This window comes from Onychomys torridus, chromosome 21, assembly GCF_903995425.1.
Source record: "Onychomys torridus chromosome 21, mOncTor1.1, whole genome shotgun sequence".
Classification (NCBI taxonomy): domain Eukaryota; kingdom Metazoa; phylum Chordata; class Mammalia; order Rodentia; family Cricetidae; genus Onychomys; species Onychomys torridus.
Window position 1 is genome coordinate 48,098,131 of NC_050463.1, and position 18,585 is coordinate 48,116,715.

At 44.6% G+C, this 18,585-nt stretch overlaps 1 protein-coding gene across 3 annotated transcripts in view; it reads left to right on the plus strand.

Annotated features, from left to right (window-relative positions):
* Mboat2 (membrane bound O-acyltransferase domain containing 2) overlaps nucleotides 1-18,585 on the plus strand; it is a 132,940-nt gene that overhangs the window by 24,960 nt on the left and 89,395 nt on the right. For 2 of the 3 annotated variants that reach the window (XM_036170432.1, XM_036170434.1), the window contains exon 2: nucleotides 18,134-18,279. The exons of the other annotated variant lie outside the window; for it this stretch is intronic. In XM_036170432.1, coding sequence (XP_036026325.1) covers nucleotides 18,134-18,279 — 146 coding nt within the window. The remainder of the gene's footprint in view (nucleotides 1-18,133; nucleotides 18,280-18,585) is intronic. 3 annotated transcript variants of the gene reach the window in all.

Genomic DNA, 18,585 nt, shown 5'->3' on the forward strand with positions numbered 1-18,585 from the left:
ACTGTGCCCAGTTTGGGAAAGACTTGTTGATATCTAATGTTGCAATAGGAGGCAGGGTGGGGTGGATGGGTAGATGGACAGTACATAGGAGAGGACATTCTCAGGGTTTCTGTTACTTCTAGAAAGGGGTGGGGCTTCTAGTTTTTCCAGTGACAGCCTTCATGATCCTACCGATCACAAACCCTGGATATGTGTCAAACCCAAGTTGTCTTGACCTGGGTGAGTAGAGCCACAGTGTGTGCAGTTAAAAATCGACAGGTTCCTGAGGCTTCTTATGCCTAAGTCAGAATTCCTCAGAGCTAGTGCGAGCTTTCTGGAGCAGCTGTGGCTGGAGCGAAGCCTCCTGAAGCGGAAGTCATGATGCAGTGGCTTTTGCAGCTGGAATAGAAGTCCTCAGGTCTTCTGTGAAGTGTTCAAAGCAGCCAGGTTGCCATGACGGTCTGGCCAGTTGTTCACCAAGTAGCTTGCTTGATTGACAGCTCTTCTCAAGTCAGCTGAGCACAAGGTTGAGAGTGACAGCTTTCTCTCAAATGTGAAAGAACTCATCCTTGTCTTTGATCATTTATTTACAAGAGAAACACCTCACAGGGTGTGGGCAGTGAAGGCCCAACTTTCTCAGTAGTACTTAACCATGTTTAGCCTCTAGCCAGATACTCTGAGAGGGGTACCCCCATCTGCCTCTTCATGGTGACCTTCAGAATTAGGAAATTAATGGGCTGTTTCCTCACATCTTCAGACCTTGTTGAATAACACCAATTATTTCACCAAGGCCTCTTAAGCGTCAAACTCTAGTTTGTACTTAGGGCTTGTTTTTATTTCTTTACAGATTTCAGAGTCTGAAACCATGACATTAGCATGCCAGAGGTTGTTCAGTCAGAGCTGGAGCAAGGATTTGTGCTTATGGTGTCCTGAGCTGGCTCCTTTAGACACTTGTCAGCCCACCATGATGTAATGGATGGCATTTATGTGAGATACTCTTACTGTGTACACGGTATCGTGTGTGGGTCTCAGCAGAAGCATCTCTGAGAAGGACTGCGTTTTTCTTAGAAACACTAGGGGGAAGGTTATGTGTGAAGGCTAATCTCTATCAAAGGAAAATGTTTGCAAACTCGACTGTTTTCGCTTTCGTGAGTACGGATTTCTCGCCATGCATCTCAAAACTGAGCTAGTTTTCCACGGTTGATAATCGCTGCCTTTGACTACACAGTTACTGTGCGCTCCCTATCCGCCATGCGGGATGGTTTAATTTTCACCTTGGAGTTGGTGTGACTCCTTGATGGTGTGAGTCTGGAGTCTGGGATGCAGATGGACTAACATCTGTGGCTTTCACCCTAGCCCTGGAGCAGGCAGCCCTGGGACAAGTCTGGGTACAGAGGTTCGCAGCTCCCATGTCTTGCCTTCTCGGTGCACCTTTCTTGGGAGGGTCTGTGTAGCTCTCCCTGGATGTGAGACAGTGTTGATGGCTTGCTCTCACTTTGCCACATGTTGCTGTGTGATTTGCAAGTCAAATGCCTGTGACTTATAATAACAGTTGAGCTCATGCTTAATTTACCTTTTAGCAATAGCAAGAAGAAATTCCATTTACATTGGCAGACACCCTCCTTCCCATCCCTAACTTTGGAACAGGTGTTGCTCTGCATAAGAGGATAGAAAACGTGAGATTGTAACTGTTTACCAACACATCTGCTCGCTGATGCTGTGCCAAGAATAGGTGCTAGGAGATACAGTATATGAAAGAGAAATTCCCACTTTCAGCTCTTGGATCTCTGAGTTCAAGGCCAGCCTATTCTACATAGCGAGTGCCAGGCCAGTCAGAGCTACACAGTGAGACCTTGTCTCAAAAAAAAAAAAAACCAAAACAAAACAAAAAATTCCACCCTCATGAATGTGTATTATAATGACAATTTTAATGATTTTCTATAAGATTATTAACAATATGGCATTAAGAGGGCAGTGTCTGAAAACTTTAAAATTAACCAAGAAAAAGAAATTAAAAATACATAGGTCAGTGTGAATTATTTGTTAAGATGTATTATGTGTTTAGTGGCCAAGGATCCCAAATGCAGAAGTGTCTTGGATCTGAGATCACCATTGAGAGCTAATGGACGAGGATGGGGAGATGGCCCATTGGGTAAGAGAGCACACTACTCTTGAAGAGGACCCAAGTTCAGTTCCCAGCATCTACTTGAGAGGTCTCTTAAATACCTTCAACTCTAGCTGTAGGGCAGCGGTTCTCAACCTATGGGATGAGATCCTTTGGGGGGGGGGGTCAAATGACCCTTTCACAGGGGTCACACATCAGCTATCCTGCATATCAGTAGCGAATTACAGTTATGAAGTAGCAACGAAAATGATTTATGGTTGGGGGTCACCACAACATGAGGAACTATCTTAAAGGGTTGAAGCATTAGGAAGGTTGAGAACCACTGGCCTAAGAGATCCAACACCTTTGGCCTCTGCAGGTACCTGCACTCATGCAGACATATCCACCCATAGACACAGACACATATACAGTTACAAATAATACAAATACATCATTATTTTAAAAAGCTAGTGGGTTTTGTATTGGCATGATTTATTTTGGAGCAGGTGCTATTTTGGTGGAAATATGATTTCAAATCAAAGCAGCAATATTGATGTTGTAAGTACAATTCTTTTTGGATTTTTTAAAAAAATTATTTTTAAGTGTGTGTGTGTGTATGTGTGTGTGTGTGTGTGTGTGTGTGTGTATGTACATGTGTACATGAGTGTAGTTCCCATGAGAAGTCTGAGGAGGACATCAGATCCCTTGGAGTTGGAGTCATAGACCTGAGGTGGGTGCTGGGAACTGAACTGGGTACGCTGAAAGAACAGTATATGCTCTTGCTTATTCACTGAGTCAGCCCTCCAGCCCTGAGTACAGTTCTTTTTTTTTTTTTTTTTTTTTTTCCTGAGACAGGAATTTCTCTGTGAAACAGTCCTGGCTGTCTTGGAACTCACTCTGTAGACTGGGCTGGTCTTGAACTCACAGAGATCCACCTATATCTGCTTCTTGAGTCCTGGGATTAAAGGTGTGTGCCACCACAGCCCAGCCTGAGTACAGTTCTTAAAGAACACAATTTGAAATGTATAGAATTAATAGGACAGTTGAAAAAATTTAGTTTTAATAGGTTGGGTGCTTTTCACCCTACAGATAAATGCTTTCAGGTCAAATTGGGAAAGTTTCATTACTTTTATTTGAGTTAATGTTTTTGATAATCACAGCAGGAGTGAGTGGATGTGAATAAACTTTATCAATAAATAAGCAAGTTTATAGTAGCTAATTTTATGTATTGATGAATACCATGAAGTTGGCAAAACATAAGGTTTATGATCAGAAGTAGTTGGGACAGTCTGCTCCTTTATAAAGATTTTGAGGGCTGGAAAGCTTTAACAAAAATATTGCTTAATTTAATGTGTATGAGTGTTTGCTTGTATGTCTGTGCTTGTCCCCAGAGGCAAGGAGAGAGAGGGGGTATCAGATCCTGTTGTGGAATATTGTTTTAAGATTTGTTAATTTGTTTATGCTGTGGGACATTTGTTTAATGATGTAAAGATGTGTTACATTCTTTTATGTTGCATTTGTTTAACTCTGAAGCTGTGTTACTGTGCCTGTCTAAAACACCTGATAATCTAATAAAGAGCTGAACGACCAATAGCAAGGCCGGAGAAAGGATAGGCGGGGCTGGTAGGTAGAGAGAATAATAGGTAGGAGGAGAAATCTGGGAGGAAAAGAAGAAAGAGCAAGAGAAAACGGGGAGCGAGAAAAGAAGGGGCCAGCCACCCAGCCACCCAGCCACCCAGCCACCCAGCCAGATGTGGAGTAAGAGTGTAAGTAAGATTTACAGAAGTAAGAGAAAGGTAGAAGCCCAGAGGCAAAAGGTAGACAGGATAATTTAAGTTAAGAAAAGCTGGCAAGAAACAAGCCAAGCTAAGGCTGAGCATTTATAAGTCAGAGTAGCCTGGAGCTGGGTGGTGGGCCCCACAGAAGAGCCAAAAGAGCAAAGAATAGTAAGAGTGAAAAACAACAAACTACAAGATCCTCTGGAACTGGAGTCACAGGAGGTTGTGAGCTGCCATGTTGATGCTGGGAACTGAACCCAGGTCCTCTGCAAGAACAGTAAATGCTCTGTCTCAGTTAGGGTTTCTATTGCTATGAAGAGACACCATGACCATGGCAAGTCATATAAAGGGAAACATTTAATTGGGGCTGGCTTACAGTTTCAGAGGTTCTATCCATTATCATCATGGTGGGACATGGCGGCGCGCAGGCAGACACGGTGCGGAGAAGGAGCTGAGAAGGCTACCCCTTGATCCGAAGGCAACATGAAGTGGTCTGAGTGTCACACTGAGTGATGCTTGAGCATAGGAGACCTCAAAGCCCACCCCCACAGTGACACACTTCCTCCAACAAATCACACCTTCTAATAATGCCACTCCCTACGAGCTTGTGGGGGCCAATTGCATTCAAGCTGCCACGTATGTGCTTCTAACTATTTCTTCAGCCCCCAGGAAGCTTCCAAGGATGTGGTTTGTGTTGAAATTTGAATGGTGATATGACTGTGTTTGCGTATTCCAGATACTGAAGTTGAAGGTTGAGGGAGGTGGATGAAGCCATTGAGGTGGACATGAGGGTGGGTTGTTAGTTGAAATGTGTTCCATGAGAGAAATGGTAGATGAGGCTAAAGAAGTGTGTGTGTGTGTGTGTGTGTGTGTGTGTGTGTGTGTGTGTGTGCGTGCGCGCATGCCAACACCTACATGTGAAGGTCAAGACAAAAATGTGGGAGTTTTCTCCTTCCACCCTGTGGAACCTGAGGGATCGACCTCAATTTGCAAGGCTTGACACTCTGCGCCTTTATTCCCCAGCCGATCTCACAGCCCCAAGGCTGGTTCTTTTATGGCAGAGTTTAGAGTGAGGATTTTGTCGTATAGACAGTTGTCTAGTTACTGTAATATGTTAGCCCAAACTGATGATCTCAGTGAGTTCCAGAGAGAGCAGCCTCTAAGAAACTGGAAGTGACGGGGTTTCCACCTCAGTGCTTCTAGCTTTAAACCATGAAAATGATGATTGGGGAGAATATAGCTATGTAGATGTGCCCCCTCTGCGTTTCTTTAGAAATTGCTTATTTGGGAAGTATGGAACTGACATGAAGTGTTTTTCCTAAGGTGAAACTGACTTCAGTTGCACTAAATGGTTTTCCTCTCAACACAAAGGATGATCTGTTTGGATTAATTTTATTTTAAAATATTTAAACAGTCCTATTGATGTGTAGAGGATACAAAGTAATCTACATAGTAACAGTGTAAAAGTTGATGCTTGTCATAGGTATCCATCCATCAAACTTATTACCACATTAAAGATAATGTCTTGGTCTTCAAACTTCTTGTGTCTGTTGATATTATCTCCTTCTTGTCTCTCTCCCTATCTCATCCCTTCTGCTGCTATAGATTAGTTAGTATGTTCTAGAAATTTGTGTAAATTGAATCATAAAGTAGCCATTCTTAAGAATGTCTTCTTTTGGGAGGGAGGAGGACAGGGGAACCCATGGCTGATATGTAAAATTAAATTATAAAATAAAAAAAATAAAAAAAAGAATGTCTTCTTTTTGTATGTTTATTGTGTATGTGTATGAACCTGCTCATGTGTGGGTACATGTGTGTCACAGTGTGTTTGTGGAGATCAGAAGGTAACCTGTGGGAGTTGGTTCTCTCTTCCCCTGACATGGGTTCTGGGGCCATCAGACTTGGTGACAAGTCCCTTTACCTGCCAAGCCATTCACAAGCCTTTAAAAAACTTCTTCCAGCCAACATAATCATTTTGAGACTCACCGTGGTGTTATGTATGGGTCACAAGTTCATTCCTTTCTCCTGCTAAGGTGTCACACTTCTTTTCTGGTCACATTTTTGGAGGACTTTCTTCAGCAGGTCTTATTTGTAATCATTGGAGAGACAAACATACGCACACCCACCCACACTAGCTCTTGTATGAACAGGGGCTTCCTTTGCGGCTCTTCATGCCTGTTTTCCAGCTGACAGGTGAGCTGCTGGTGTGCTCGTTTGCTGGCCCAGGCGTGGCAGTGCCGTGGCAGGTCGGAAGGAAGCGGAGCCGCTCTTTCTCATCAGCATCTGCTGTGATGCTTGTTTTGGGGTTCATAGTCGAATGGCGGGGAATGACAACCTTTTGGCTTCCCAGGAGAGTGTAAGTAAATCCTTCCTTAGTTCACAGGGATCTCATAGAGTTGGGTGAGGCTTTGATGAGAATGAGCTGTGCCCTCATTAATCTGTTGGGTAGGTGATACGGCCTTTAATCTCCGGAATCTTGATTCAGTCACCGTCTTTCCGCTTCTGTTTTGTTCTTTACAAAGACTGGTTACCGTTTGGTTTCTATCACATGATCAGAGAAGAGATACAGAAACTTGTCTGTTAATGACCTCAGGAGGAGTGCGGGTACTAGGAATCACACCCGGGTCCTCTGGAAGAGCAGCCAGTGCTCTTAGCCACCGAGCTGTCTCTGCCCAGTCCAGCTGGTTTGAAGGACATCTGCTCTAGCACGGATGAGTTTCTTGGCTGCCTAGGTCTGGCCTCTCACCTCTCTCTGCCCCTCTCATGCGCCATGTAAGGCACAGGCCGGCCCTGGGAGAGCAGGCTTTTGGCCCAACAAAGCCAGTGTGTTTGGTGAACGCGGGATTCGGATGGGTCGCTGACCTACACTTGGGAGGTAGGAAATAGTCCCAAGAGGCGTGCCAAACACACCCCTGTCCTTGAGTTCTGAAAACAGCCACCCACCCACTGTAAGACTGAGCAATTGACATGGCCTCTTCTGTCCTCTGCTCTCTCTGACTGGTCAGTCCTGTGATGCAGGGATAACCATGCCGAGGCATGGCCTGTGCCTACTGTGCCTGTATGGAGGAACTTGCTGCGCACTGCCCAGCTGTGCCTTTTTGCTTCCCATGCTTTCAGGTTTCTAATTCTGAAGCTTCTGGTGGCGGCAGCTGAGAGTTTTATGACCGTAAGAACCACAGGAGAGAACTATGTACCTCCGTGTGTCCTTAACAGCCCAGTTAACTGTGCTGTTAACTATGAGCCTACTCCTGCGGCCTGACCCCTCTCACTTCCTTCAGTAGATTGTGTGTGGAGCAGGGAGAAAGGTGGTGTGGTGAGCTGGAGTGGGGTGTAGGTGCAGCAAAGGACTGCTCTGGGTGTGTTCAGTTTGAACTTTGTGTAGACTGTTGGTGTAGCCTACTCTGACAGCGCATGAAAAGGCTTCCCTCAGGCAGGGGAAGAGCCCTTGTTCTTGCAGGGGAGCTGTGCTTGACTCACAACCATCCTTAACACCAATCCAGGGGATCAGTTGCCTTCTTCTGACCCTGGCAGGCTCCAGGCATACATGTGGTGCTCACACATATATGCAAGCCTACCCTCATACACATAAAATAAAATGAGTAATCTAAACAATTTAAAAACTGTATTCACTAGTGTTTCTGAGTGTATTGTGTGCATTTATGAGGGCAGGCATGGGGGTGGTATGTGACCCATGGGGGTGGCATGTGTACCACAGTGTGCACATAGAAGTCAAGGGTATGGAATGAGTTCTCCCCAGCCCTGGATTCACTGCCATGCCTGGCTTTTTATGTGGCTACTGGGGATCTTCATCATTTCAGCATTAAAAAAAAAATGAACTCTGCTGTCTGAAAAGGAAAGTCCATTATGTATTTCCTGGAAATCTAATGGGTCTTCATTAATTTAAAATCAGGTTTTTCTTCTTCTTCTTCTTCTTCTTCTTCTTCTTCTTCTTCTTCTTCTTCTTCTTCTTTTTTATAAAAGCCTATTGACATTTATTGACTGGATTTAAATTTAATGATTAATGTAGGAGAAATTAATATCTTCATAATCCTGGGTCTCCCTGTCTGGGAAGAGTGTGCCTTCTTGCATATTCATGTATTAAAAAAATCTCTGTCTATAGCATTTAAAATTTTGCCTGTGTAGGTTTGTCTATTTATGTTTAAGATTGTGTTTACTGTTTCTTGTTACCATTGCATGTGAGAGTCTGAGTTTCAATCATGTTTTCTCATTGGCTGTTAGCACACGAAAGCCGTTGGTTTCTGCCCTGAATCTGAGCGAGATTAGTGACTTGTCTAAGAGCCCATTGTTGTTGATGGCAATGGATGACAGCACCGCCATGTGCCTGCTTATCTTCTTCCTGGTGTGGCCCTGTGACTGATACTTTCCATAACTCCATACAACACCCAGAGACAATTACATGTTCATCAGCACGAGTCAGCGTAAGTTGTCAGGGTGATATTTAATGAAAGCTTCATTGAGCAGCTAATTATTTTCTGTTACTTCCTGTTTCCTCCGATCATTTGTAAGTGTTTGAAGTTGTTGAATGTGATACTTTGATTCTGGGTCTATGTGGAGTTCCCTCCCTCTCATGCTTGTGGAGTCATAGTATATTCTTAGTGACGTTGAATCTGGTACTTGTTTGTGTGTGTATCTATCTATCTATCTATCTATCTATCTTATCTATCTATCATATGGTATATGATAGGACTGTTATTTAGTAATATGGAAAGCTAGAAATGTAAAAGCAAGTCTAACAATGAATTTTTTTTTTTTTTACTGTTTTTTGGTAATTTCATACATTTATTTTTTGGTTGTGAGCCTAGCTTTAACAGCTGAGCCATCTCTCCAGCCCATTTCATACATTTATATAATGTATTCAGATCAAGAAATCTGAAAGCCAGTCTGATGTTGAATTTTTTTATTATTCTTTTAGAAATGTTCCTTTTATTATTTCTTTTTGTTATTCTAGAGTTATAGGTGGTTGTGAGCCACCTGACATTTCTGCTGGGATCTGAACTCAGGTCCTCTAAAAGATCAGGAAGTGCTCTTAACTGCTGAGCCATCTCTCTAGCTCTATTCTTTTCTTTTCTATTTCCTTAGAACTTAAAAAAAAAAAAAAATCTTTTTACTGACTCTTACTGTTGACCTGCTGTCAAAGAAGTAATAAATGACTAGTCAACATTTTATATTCCTAAAACAGTTAGTATAGAGTTCAATTATGACTTGAAGAAAACTATATATTGGTATTTTACAATTTAGAAGTTGTGGGCCAGGTGTGATGGTGCACACCTTTAATCCTAGCACTCGGGATACAGAGGCAGGTGGATCTTTGTTAGTTCAAGGCCAGCCTGCTCTACATAGAACTTTTCAGAACAGCCAGGACTACACAGGGAAACCTTGTCTCAAAAAAACCAAACAAAAGATAAAAATTGTTATAACAAAACCCAGAAAGGGGCTGGAGAGATAGATAGCTCAGAGGTTAAGAGCACTGGCTGTTCTTCCAGAGGTCCTGAGTTCAATTCCCAGCAACCACATGGTGGCTCACAACCATCTGTAATGAGATCTGGTGCCCTCTTCTGGCCTGCAGACAGAGCACTCACTGTATACATAATAAATAAACAAATCTTTAAAAAAAAACACCCCAAAACCAAGAACAACAAAAACCAGAAAGACCTACTTTTCCTTAGTAGACTAGTATCTACATGAACTTGACAAAGCCAAGGAGTGTGCAAATGGTATTCTCCAAATAGTGTTTGGTAATTGGCCTATGGTGGAAAACCACACTGTGGTTTTCAGGTTTCTCAGTAATTCCCCTCTGGGAAGATGCTGAGGCTTAATTTGTATCGTTTCAGAAGACGATAGTGTCATTTCCTCAGCACTGGTGTGGAGAATACAGACATGTGCGCACATTTGTACCCTTGATGTTGTGGAGCCACCAAGAAGAGCCCTTGTCTTGGCCAGGAAGATGTCTCAGAGGTGATGCTGGAGCTGGGTGTTAGGTGTCTGAAAGGAGGCTGAGAAATTCTGTGTGTCTGTCACTCAGAGTGTCCAGGGTCCTAACAATGAGACTCCCTACTGGTGATGACAGTGTCACTGCCTCACTCAGCTCCTGTTTGTGGGGTTAGCGAGAAGTCAGGATGGTGACCATACAGCCTTGCTCTCTAGAAGCTTGCCTGTAAGCCAAGGGGATGCACAGAGTATTTGCAAAGGTGGGTTGAAAGACTTGGGGACATGAGACTGTGTCTGCATGGAAGGGTACTGATGACCTTCCTGCCTGGGGGTTTGGAGGTAGGGTGACACACCCAGGTACCTTCCCGGGGTGACAGCAGCACCATCTTCCACTGCACTTCCAATTTTAAGAGTTTATACGTTCAGCCTGCATAGTAAACTTAAGTGTGTGTGTCTAATGTAATTTAATACTGTCAGTTCCACGGCTTGGCCTGATGGCTTCATGACACATCTAAAACAACATTTTGAGTTTATTTCTAGGGACAGACTCATTCTGCTTAGATATAGCAGGTTTAGATATTTTCCCACGAGACAGAGTTTCTCTGTGTAGCTCTGGCTGTCCTGGAACTCACTCTAGACCAGGCTGGCTTTGAATTTACAGAGATCCACCTGCTTCTGCCTCCCAAGTGCTGGGATTAAAGGTGTGTGCCACCATTGCCTGGCTAGATCTTCCTTCCTTCCTTCCTTCCTTCCTTCCTTCCTTCCTTCCTTCCTTCCTTCCTTCTCTTTCTTTCTTTCTTTTTTCTTTCTTTCTCTCCCTCCCTCTCTCTCTCTGTCATGAATACAATCCCTACACAGTAAAGGGTAAATGACTTGAACAGCAGAGGCCGGCCGGCTGTTTACCAAGTCAAGTCTGGTTCCTCTGGTTCCTCTTGTCTTAGTTGTCTCCTTGTTCAGCTGTAGCGTGAACACATTTCCCAGCTTGCCTTGGTGGATTATTGTTAGCTTGGTCTCTAAGTATCAGCTCCAGGGATCTGTGGTACATCTTCAGTCCAGGGCCCTGTAGAAACAAGTGACCATCTCCCATGCTCTGTGGATCCCTCCTGAGGCTCCAGTGATGAGGTTCTGGATGGTGGAGCCACAGAGCAGCAGGAGCCAGGCTCTTTAAATGTCAGCAAGGCAGAGCGGCCGTGGGCTGTTATGTGACCCACTGTCTTGTTGCAGCTGTTACAAACTGGTACTATAGCACAGTGTAACCTTAACTAGTACATAAAGTTAATAAAATAGGACCAGTGCCCCCTATAGCTCGCCTTACTGTAACCTGCTCCCTGCTGCCAGATAAGCCCTTGGTCACTTCAGTGACAGTCACCTCCATATTTGTTCGTTCGATCCCTTTCGTGGATAGCCTCAGCCACTGTGGATTATTGCTTGCTTTGTGGGACCTTTCATGAAATGTGGTTATATGTTTGTATATGTGTATGTTCTGAGTGGGTTCTCAGCAGTGTGTCTGCTCTTGCACAGCAGTATATGTTGAGTTCAGTGCATGTTCCTGTAAGAGGCTGTTTATGCTGTCCCTTCCTTTATTCTGTCTAGTTTCCCATTGGGTGGACATATCACAGTACGCTTGGCCATTGTTTCTACCTCATTCAGTGCCGATGTTCTACCCGTAAGGAGAGTGGAGTGGCTGGCTATAGGTAGACTGTCCTTAATGCTATAGGAAAATGCCTAGCAGTTTTCTCAAGTTGATGTTGGCCATGTGTGAGAAATCCCATTACTCAGACATTGAAGTCTACACTTGGTATTGACAGACTTTGAAGTCTGGCTTATGTGGTGGGTGGGTAATGGTGTCTTATTTAGGGCTTAGCTAGCTAGTATGGATTCCTAAAGGTTCTTTGTATTGGGCTCCATCATTTCTGCTGGTCTATGAGGTTGAGTCGAAGCACACTGTTGGCAGGAAAGAACATTTGTTTTACAGTTAGCTGCATGTGAATTTTACATGGAGAAGTTATAAAAAAAAATCAGTCCCATTTCAAACACAGGAATATCCAAGAGTCTGTCTGTGACTTTCCAGCGGATGGTTCTGCACTAGCTGTGCCGATGGCACTGAGCACAGCTTTCCCAAAGCTGAAGATGTTCTTCTGTCTTAGGAGCCTGGGGAGCACCTTGAACTTTGGCCCTTAGCTTTCTGCCTGGTTCCTTTTCATTCTCCTCACCAGTACAGAGTCTTACAAATACTGTTCATGTGGAGGGACTGAGAATGTGTATCATACAGAAAAACCCCTTCATATTATTATAAAGTAACATTAGAACAGGGCATGTCATTGAAGTCAGTGGCCTTGGTGATCTTCTCTTTAACAAGCGTGCTCGAAACATTATTTCCATGTGTTCTGTATACAGCTATTATTGCTCTTTTGGAACTGGATCTTATTCTGTGGCCCAAGTGAGGGTAAACTCCCGGGATTAAAGCAGTCCTCCTGCCTGGATCTCCCAAGTGCTGGAACTATAGGCACATGGCGCTATTCCTGGTTATAAAATTATTAATTATATATTTTACATTAAAGAAATTGCTCATACTAAGCCTTTGAAGTCTGGTGCCTATTTGCACTTAAGACCCATCTCAGTTCAGAGAGTAGCCACAGATAAGCAGTCGTGGCCATGTGTGGCTCCTGGCTATCAAAGTGAATGATGTACGCATGCTGGAAAATGGCTGTGGTGAGTGCATTGTTTGCTGTGAGGTTTGAACCCCCAGGAACCTCCGACCTCTTCTAGTAAGTGATCTTTAAAGCGCAAAAAGAGCAAATGCAGCCTGTTATTCAGATAGAATGTGACTGTGTGTTCTCTCTCTCTCTCTCTCTCTCTCTCTCTCACACACACACACACACACACACACACACACACACACCTGTGCACCTTTAGTCGATGAGAAAATGAAAAAAAAAAAAAAAAGGTTCATTTTAGGAACCCAGCGGTAGAAGCACATCCTGAATCTGCCATGTTGTTTTCTTTAAGTTGAGATGCCACTGACCCTCAAGGAAAACTTGGAGTTGTGAACGCAATAAGATGTTTGTTCTACTTAGAATCGGGCTGCTGGCTCTGGGAACATTAAGACAGTTCAAGTAGGAAGCAGATAAACATACTAACGCCCAAAGTACAACACTCAGATTTCTGCTTTCTCTCACTCAGCAACTTATTTTCTGCCTTATCAACTATTTTCTGGTTTCCCTTTTAAAAACAACTCAAGACATGCCCAGATGCACATCACACATTCAGGTATTGCAGTTCTGTGTGTGATGTCAAAAGCTAAAGACCACATGTGCCATGGAGGAACCAGCTGTTACGGAGGAGCCACAGATGCAGATAAAAGGCTAGCCACAGACTGACAGATGCCGTCTGCAAAACAGCCAATTCAAATAAAGAAAGAAAAAAGCCGCCAGGAAAATCAAACCCACTAGACAAATAGGAAGAGGATATCAAGTGGAAGCTTAGTGTTCAACAGATCTATGAAAAAAAATGACAGCTTTAAAAAGTGGTGAGCTAAAATCTCCCGTTTTCTAACTTGGTGAAAATGCAGAGTCTGCCGGTACCAAATGTGGCCAGGCATGTGGAGTGGTAGCACCCGATTGCTGAGTGGGCGCCTGAGAGGCCTAAGCTGCTCAGGAGAGCAATTGGGCCGCACGCAGTTCAGTGGAAGACACTTCAGTTGAGCTGTATGTAGTTGAGTGAGTCTGCATCCACGAAGTCCCACAGTGGAACCTGAGCAGTGTGTGCATCATCCCGACGAACGCCAGAAAGGAAGTCTTAAGAGCAACTTCAGGGGCTCAGCCTTGTTTTTACCTTGTAGAAAGTTAGACATCCAAAGCAATAGAAAATAGAAACGTGCATAAAAAGTGTGAAGATACACAGAGGAGCCCTACAGACTTCTTCAGACTGGTGAGGAATGGGTTGGGATGGGTGGGAAGGACTATGTTGCACAAGAGGCTTTATTGTGTATGTAAGCGTGCACGTATCGGGGCATTTTGAGTCTTTTCGGACAAAGCATGTATGCCTCATTAAGAACATTCAATAACATCTAATTTGTGAGGTATTTTCGTGCAGTATCTTAGACATTATTAGAAAGATTTATTAAAAAACAGCAACAAAGCCGGGCAATGGTGGTGCACGCCTTCAATCCCAGCACTCGGGAGGCAGAGGCAGGCGGATCTCTGTGAGTTCGAGGCCAGCCTGAGCTACCAAGTGAGTTCCAGGAAAGGCACAAAGCTACACAGAGAAACCCTGTCTCAAAAAAACAAAACAAAACAAAACAAAAACAACAACGGCAACAAAAACCAAATAGCATATAGACCAAAAGAGGTAATTCTATTTTGAAGAGAAAGATAGATGTTGTTAACTTTGGGCTTTAATAGTTTTAGGAAACATTTAAGGGAAAGCCAGGTCCCCATGAGCTGTTCTCTGACTTCCAAAGCCTGCTGTGGGTACACAAGAGGGCAAGGGGTGGGGAGAAGGAGGAGAGAGAATAAATATTTAAAAAGTAAAAGAAGAAAATTAAAGTTCTTTTGTTCTAAACTTTTCCCTTTTAGAAGAAAGCATGTATGAAAAGTTGACATGTTCCAAGCCAAATTTACACCAACTTACTCTCTCTCTCTCTCTCTCTCTCTCTCCCCCCCCTTTTACCTCCTTCCCTCCCTCCCTTCCTCCCTCCCTCCTTCCCTCTCTCCCTCCCTCCCTTCCTCCCTCCCCCCCCCTTTTAGACAAGAGCTCATTGTGTATCCAAGCTGGCCTCAGGCTCACAGCTCTCCTACCTTAGTAGACGTGCTGGTGTTACAGGTGTGTGCCCTAGGTGCCACATCAGATATCATGTTTGACATCTCCCTAAAGCAGCTTCTCCTGTGTTGAGTGAGATATGATGGCAATGTCTGTCTGTCTGTCTCAGAACCCTGCCTGTGGCAGTTGAGACTGACCTTGAGACATACTCTGGAAGCAGTCTGGCCAGCACAGCAGCGGCTGACCCTGACTGGACCCTGGGTATCGCCCTGTAGTTTGTGTGATCTCAAGCTCAGAACTTCAGCTGGTTGAGTACGATATGGAGAACAGCTCCTTCTGAGGCCTCGGGGAGCTGGGGTGGTGGTGGGGGCTGAGTTCAGAAGGCAGCGTGTGATGGGTAGTGTGGAATGTTACCATGTTGGACCATTCATGGACACACCCATTTTCTCACCTCCCTAGGACTCTGCCTTTCCAACCTTCCCCATCTAAGATGGTTTCTGTTGGGGAAGTTTGTACGTTTAGACCTTTGAAAAGAATGGTTGGAATGTCTGGATTCGTTTGTGTCCTCCGGTCTTTTCTAACAGAAAAGCAATAATCTGCATCTCTCCATGGTGATGTCCTGTGGTTTTCATGGATGTTTCTGCCCTCTCTCCTGGGGTTCCCACACTCTCAGTGCTCATCTCACGGGTGTGCCCCAACGTTTCTGGCCTAGGGATGCCTGGGATTCCCTTGTGCGGGGAGGGGGGGCACTACCCACCCCCACTCTTAAACTCACTCAGATCTGCTCTGCGACTGTGCCTTACCTTGTCCTTTCCTGCAGGACCACATCCTGTGCATCTTCCTGGGCACAACTATCCGGACAACTAGTGGGCAGTGAATGGTGTTACACCATTCAGTGATGTCACCTAAACAGTGAGACAGTTTCCTGATTATAACATCTGTCTCTGCGACTTTTTAGGTACTCTTGCCAGGGTCACCAGTAAAGCTGTAGTTACTTAATTAGACAGCCAGTTTGAACTTTATGCTAGGGAAAAGGGTGAGTGATTGGGAGAAAGACTTCTCAGAGAGTCGTGGAGATCTGCTGGGATTGGGAACTGCTGCCCTGCCCCACCCAGTGACGGCAGCCACAGCCTCTTTGCACCTGCGTCCTGGGTCTTCTTTTACATTTCCCAAGACTGCTTGCTCCTCCGCTTCTGGGGTCCTTTAGCGCTGCAGGACTCAGGGTCCTGCCCAACGCCATCTTGTCTCCCTGTAGCTCTCTCCCAACTGTGTCCAGCTCTCAGACTCACATTTGCCTCAAGGCTCTAGACCAGTGGTTCAGCCTGTCTGTTGCGACCCCTTTGAGGGTCAAATGACCCTTTCACAGGGGTCATGCCCAAGACCATGAAAATCAAAGGTATTTACATTACGATTCATAACAGTAACAAAATTACAGTGAAGAAGTAGCAACAAAAATAATATTATGGCTGGGGGTCACCACAACATGAGGAGCTGTACTAAAGGGTCCGCAGTGTTAGGAAGGTTGAGAACCACTGGTCTAGACCTTTCTGAACCATGTCTGGTTATGCACATGAGCCCATATAAGCCACACATGCAGAAGGTGTAGGATTCATTTCCCTCAGACTGCTCATTCCTGTTTCCTGGTCTTGACTGACCTTGTCATCTCCTACCAATCAATGGCTCTTGCCTTTTCTCAGGTTCTCATGGCTTAGCCTATCCTGACATCTGATTGGTCCCACACGCCCCAACTGTCCCAGCAAGTCTAGGCTCTCTGTTGGCCCTGGGGATTGTAACAGCAGCCTTGTACACTGTCTCTGCTTTGTTCTCTGTCTTCCAAGGTGGTGGTGGGAGGGGTCCCAGTGCCTTCTTTATTAAGACCTCTTCAGACTTTTCGGACTGTTATTAAATGCATACACCCAGAGTGCCCTTGCTGAGCTTGCCCCCTCGTCTCCCTGATGCACCCGTTTGTCCCTAGGACGTTGTTCCTCAGGATGCCTTTTCCCTTAGTGGTCAGCATGGCGCTCTCATTTCTTGGGTTACAGGAATCTGTACTGGATACTTTTTTTTTTTTTAAATATAGTCTTGTGTGCCAAAAATTGTGATTGTGTGGAGTGAGGCCTGATCTCAATGTCCTTGATGTGAAAGACCATGGCGGGAAGAGTCCGTGAGATTTCATAGGATGCTTCTATCACAATCGTAACTTCCTTCCTGTTACACAAACATGTGAAAAGAGAAGAGGGTGAGCAGTGGGAGGAAACAGCCCTCGGGTGGTGGCACTCTGCCGGCCCTGGGGACTACTGTCCCGGCCTTCCAGCCCCTATGTCACCTGCTTTTGACGCTCACCTTCAAGCCTGTTCTTGAAGCACTTTCTGATGTGTGCCAGTGTCCCCGTTACTGCGTGCCTTTTCTGTTAGAGGCTAGTTACCCTGGGATAGGGTCAAGACTTGGTTTCCAGCCCACTTGTGTTTTCTGTTGCAAATGCTCTATAATATTTTTTATCTAATGAAGACATACTTGAAAGAATTCAAGTTCTTGAAGGTTTTTAGGTCTAAGACTCATGTGAATAGGTGTTGGTCATTAGTGTCAAGAACAGTAGTTTTTCTGATGTCTGTACTTTTGGCTAATTTTCAAAACACACCGTTAAAACTTTAGGAGAGGCAGGTGCTAGAGCCCGCTGGGAAGATGTTTGACTTGCACCAAGTGTGTTTCAGAGAACAGCAGTCTCAGACAATATCCAGCTGTTCTCATCACAGCAAGGCTGGAGCCTGCTTGTCTGTACTGCAGGGAGAGGGAGCATTATCTACAGGCTTCTAGAAGTATTTCCCTGCACATTTCATGAGAACGAGTCTTGTAAGAGAGAATGGCAGCTTTCCTGAAGCCTTCACATTCCACAAGAGACCCTTGTTCTCAGGCCTTGTGGGTGGAGAGCGAGCAGCCCCAGGCTTGCCTCTGCCTGTGAGGAACGTGGCTCTGAGCACTGTGGGGAGTTCAACGGTAGCCCTGCTAGACTCGGGAAAGGTGTGTGATCCCCGCCCAGCACACATCCAGGGCTCTCTGTCTTACCTGCTGTCCTTTACCTTTGCTGTAGTAGTCATGTTTAGACTATAGCAGCTCCACTGTGCTCCCACCTCCATGGATGGCCCTGTGTCCCCATCCCACTGAATCTGTAGCATCTGGGGACTTAGGGGAGCTTACCCTGGCCCTGAGCATTGTGGGAAACTTGGAGCTTTACTTTCCTACCAGTTGTTAATACCCGAGCCGTCTAAACAGGTTCCTCTGTCCCTTAACCCAGAGTGTCCTGTGCTTTCCATTCCAGTGTGGTGTCCTGCCCTCACCTGTGCACACCTGTCTCCTGCCAGGTGCAATGCAGGAAATGTCTGTTGACCCATCACTTAACCTTGAGGCTCCTCCCTGGGAAATGCCCCATTTATTGGTTTTGGGTTTTCTGTAAACGAACAGAACTTCGTTTTATATTAACTGTGGTATTTCTGTCTTTAGAATTTAAGTGTGACATTGAAGGATTCGGTCTATCGCTAACACACAATTTTAATTTTTTTTGCAGGTCAACTTTGTAGTGTGCCAACTCTTTGCCTTGTTAGCAGCCGTTTGGTTTCGAACTTACCTGCATTCAAGCAAAACTAGCTCTTTTATCAGACACGTAGTTGCTACCCTTTTGGGCCTTTATCTTGCATTTTTTTGCTTTGGATGGTAAGTAATCATTTTGATCATGTTTAAATGAACGCTGTTAGGTATATTTGAGAATTGAGTGTGTAGACAGATACATTATATAGGATTCTGCTTTGAAATTTATTTACAAAGTTTTCTTTCAAGGCTAACTTTCAAAATCTTTACTTTTAGTCTAGAAGCAATGGATTGGGAACGGGAATCTCTCGAGCTTTATCTTAGGGAAGATTTACTGTTTATAACTTATGAACAGGGGCACAAGGAGGACTTATAGAGGCAGTCTATTTCACCCATCCTGAAAATATTTTGTGCTGAAACAAGCAATAAATT